Here is a 3,599-nt window from a genome sequence, read left to right as displayed (position 1 = left end):
GATTTCGCTGAAAGAGGAATTGCTGCTTTCGCTGAATGAGGAGAGGGAGAAGAACGGCCGACTGACGCAACACCTGGCGGCTGCCAACCGGAGCAACCACGAGCTCAAGAGCAGGGTGGTGAAGAGCAAGGTGGAGGCCTCCACGTGCGACAAGGACGAGTTCTAGATGAAGATCAACAAGTACAGGGAAATCGTGCGCAAGAAGGACGAACTGCTCACCAAGAACCAGCAGAAACTCGAAGAATTGCTCAAGAACTAGCGCACCATCAACCAGCTCGACCACGAACTCAAGTCCCTCAGGGACTCCTTTGCCAAATGAAAAACAGGGAATAGAACCTGGCTCCGAAGTGTAAAAATTGAAGCAAAAATTGGCCGAAAGCAGCGACCGCATAAAAGAAAAAGACGAGCTGCTAAAGGAGAAGGAAATCCAGTTGAAATAGAGATAATCCAAGCTGTTATTCGCCGATGAGCACCTGAGGAGGATGCGGGCCTAGTTCGAATAGATGATCAGGTAGCACGAGTAGGACCAGTAGGCCTGCAGGATCGTCGAGTAGAACACAAACCGGCTGCTGTAGCAGCAAGCTGAAGAGATAAGGCGGCTGACGTAGCGTAACAGTGAGCCATTTAGTGCGTAGACAGCCAAGTGGGACCTGACTGTCTTCAAGAAGGAGGCGAAGCGCAGCCTTTAAGGACTCGTCAAGGACGCAAACCTGAGGAGGAAGATCGAGAGAGAGATGAACGAGCTGCTGTCCGAAGTGGAGCTCAGCTTCACCCACGTCCTCACTAAGATATTTGAGTATAAGTGATTATTTTTAATACAACATCATATTCCACCATATCAACCAAACACGTCTCATCTCAATGTCTCTTCTTCACTGCCGCCAACGCCTCCTGGCTCTTCTCGTATACCACTATTCCGATGCCGTCTCCCAGGACGGCGCGCAGGAGGCACGGCTTGAGTCCCCTCACGAATCCCATATAACCTTCTCCTTTCAGAATTTGCCTTCCGCAGCTCATGAGTCCCTCGTCGTTGAGCCACCGACTGCGCCGGTAGGTACCCTATGGGCTCAGCTGGATCCTGGTCTTGATGACATCCTGGGGATAGGTGAACAGCTCGCTGCAGAGAGCCGCCAAGGGACCGACGCACAGCGCTTCCATGATGTTGAGATGTTCCTTTTCCTTGCCCACGAAGCGGTCCTTGAGGAACTCGTAGGTGGCGAACTGGAAGCCATAGGAGGGGATTTATCGGATGGCGGTGGGGAAGACGCCCTTGTAGACGCCCTTTAATCCTCCTCCCGGTAGATTCTGCGCAGGCACTCTCTGGAGTTCTTGAACTCGTTGTGAGAGCTCATCTGCATCCTGCACTTGACGAGTTCCACGGGCGAGACGATGAAGGTGATGATGAGTCCGGCGAAGAGCCCGTTTTCGAAGCCCTCCAGGTAGCCGAGTTCTGTCTTGTTCCTGATGGTCTTGTAGAGTTCGTAGGAGCTGAAGCTGACGGCGCTGACGAGGGGGGCGGTGATGAGGGGGTAGTAGATTCCGCTGAAGAGCTTCATCACTCCTTCGCTGCGCACGATGTTGGCGATGATGCGCGTCATGCCGAACTGCGGCTCCACCTGCATGTGCACCTTGATGGTGTCGAAGTAGTAGCTGGAGAGGCAGCCCACCACTCCCGAGAAGGTTCCACATGCGAAGTCCTCCAAGAACTATTTCATCCGCTTTCCTCCGCGCTAATATAATTAGTTGTGACATCCCCCTCTCCATATAAAGTCAACCACTCCGCCCTCTGCCAAACAAACCAAAAATTCTCCCAAAAGGATAGAACTCTGTTGGATGGTTGCTGGCGCTGGTAGGAAGGTGGGAAGGTGGGAAAGAATGAAGTAAGTAATAAATCATTATTGGGTGGCTCAGAACAGCCCTTTCCGCCATTTGCGGGGGTAAAGTCTGAGTCCCACCAGCAGGCTGTCCTTCAGCTACTCGTACAACCGTATCACCTGCAATTTGAACTGATCAACTGGGATCATTCCGCCGATCCCCCTTATGTACCAGTTGGAATAAGTCGACTCTTTGATCCCCTGCGCCTCTCCAGCCATCAGCTGCCTGTAGAACTGGCTTAGCTATGCCTCGTAGCTGCGATCGGACTACACGTAGATGATCTGTTGCTCGTCGAAGAGCCTGCTGACCTCGTCGCGGAAGCTTCGTTTTTCGCCGTAGCCGATGTCATCGTACTCCAGTCCATTTTTGGAGGAGATCACAACGATTTTGATAGGAATTTTATAGACATTGCACCCCGCAGCCTGCGAGAAGAGGACCAGCGACTCCAGAACGTTCCTGCTGGTGTTGTGGAAGTCGTCGATCTTGGCGAAGAAGAGCACGCCGTCGAAGCCGCTCCTCAGGTAGACGTCGACGCCCACGCGCTCCTCGATCTCGTGCAGGTAGACCATGCAGCCGCCCGCCTCTCCGTCCTCCCGCCGCAGGAAGATCTTGAAGTGTCCTCGGTGGGGTCGCTGGCGGTGTAAGCCTCGAGGAAGGTGGACTTGCCGGCCATGAGTTCGCCGATGCACAAAATGTTCAATTCTCCGCACTTGTACATTTATATTTATAGGGCTTCCAAAATATTCAGACTAGAATTCGTTGCCCCCGAGCATTCCCACCGCTTTCCGTCCATCTGTTGGAGAGAGTGGCGGTTTAGTGCCGACGGGGATAATTATAGATTAACGCCGATAGTGGAGCCTGCTTCAGTTGAGGTTCATACTTAAATTTGAATAGGGGAAGGCAAAAGTGAAGGTAAGGTCGGATCAGTTTTCCCCTTCCCATTCGTCCTCGAGGCAGAGCACCTTGAAGTGGGAGCGGGACGGGTCGGTGAAGCAGTAGTTGCTATCCAGGATGGCGTAGATCTTGTTGGCCAGCAGCTCCTGCTCGACGATCATCATGTAAAGCTCCGGATTCGCATTGTAGAGCTCGTAGAGGGCGGCAAGCAGGTAAATCCCATCGTTGTTGAGTTCCTAGAGGGGCGTGGCCAGCGGACAGTCTCGCTCTACTCATACTCCCAGCATCTCTCTGATTCTTCGCTAGAATCGTCCTCTCCTACGTCCTCCCAGTCCTGCTCCTGGAACGCCTTGACCTTTTCGTTGTATTATTGCTATTTTGCTTCCATTTGCGTAATCGTTCTGTTTTGCCTTTACTTGTCCTGCCTGGTAATTTGCTCGTCTTCTTCTTCGTCTTCTCAGACTATAGGGAGGAGCCATCCTCTTCAGAGCGGTCCGCGTATTCCTCGGTCGACTTGTAGCCGAAATTAACCGCGTATGCTACGATATCTATCCACTTCTAAACTGGGATCAAGTTCCAGTGCTTTGGGACCTCAGAGCCACCCGGATGAGGCTACTGATGCCGTAAACGCCGCGCATGTACTGTTCGTAGTACTTCATCTCAGGCAAGCCATACTTGCGCTCGCAGATCAGCACTTCGCTCATGAACTTTGCACGTCTTTCATATCGATGTTAGCGAAGAAGTCGATGAAGGCGTCCTGCACCTGGTGCAACCAGAGGCAGAAGAGCTGCGCATTGTACTTGGCGAACCTGCGTTTAATGGCATACTCC

At 52.5% G+C, this 3,599-nt stretch overlaps 1 protein-coding gene across 1 annotated transcript; it reads right to left on the bottom strand.

The window, feature by feature from the left end:
• Nucleotides 1-1,283: 1,283 nt before the first annotated feature.
• LOC116268104 (uncharacterized) lies at nt 1,284-2,093 on the bottom strand. Its single transcript, XM_031649912.1, has 2 exons — nt 1,995-2,093; nt 1,284-1,706 (listed from the first exon to the last, which is right to left on the bottom strand). Exons 1-2 carry the CDS (start codon nt 2,091-2,093, stop codon nt 1,284-1,286), a joined length of 522 nt encoding a protein of 173 aa, XP_031505772.1.
• Between the last annotated feature and the right edge of the window lie 1,506 nt (nt 2,094-3,599).

This window comes from Nymphaea colorata, unplaced genomic scaffold (genome assembly GCF_008831285.2).
Source record: "Nymphaea colorata isolate Beijing-Zhang1983 unplaced genomic scaffold, ASM883128v2 scaffold0113, whole genome shotgun sequence".
In the NCBI taxonomy this organism is placed as follows: domain Eukaryota; kingdom Viridiplantae; phylum Streptophyta; class Magnoliopsida; order Nymphaeales; family Nymphaeaceae; genus Nymphaea; species Nymphaea colorata.
This window is presented reverse-complemented; position numbering and strand designations above follow the sequence as displayed.

What these genes read in the sequence shown, in the direction of transcription:
- LOC116268104 (XM_031649912.1), bottom strand. Translation starts at nt 2,093, where the DNA reads ATGGCTGGAGAGGCGCAGGGGATCAAAGAGTCGACTTATTCCAACTGG. An exon ending in TTGATCAGTTCAAATTGCAG is followed by an intron (nt 1,707 to 1,994) that starts GTGATACGGTTG and finishes CGGATGAAATAG; the next exon opens with TTCTTGGAGGACTTCGCATG.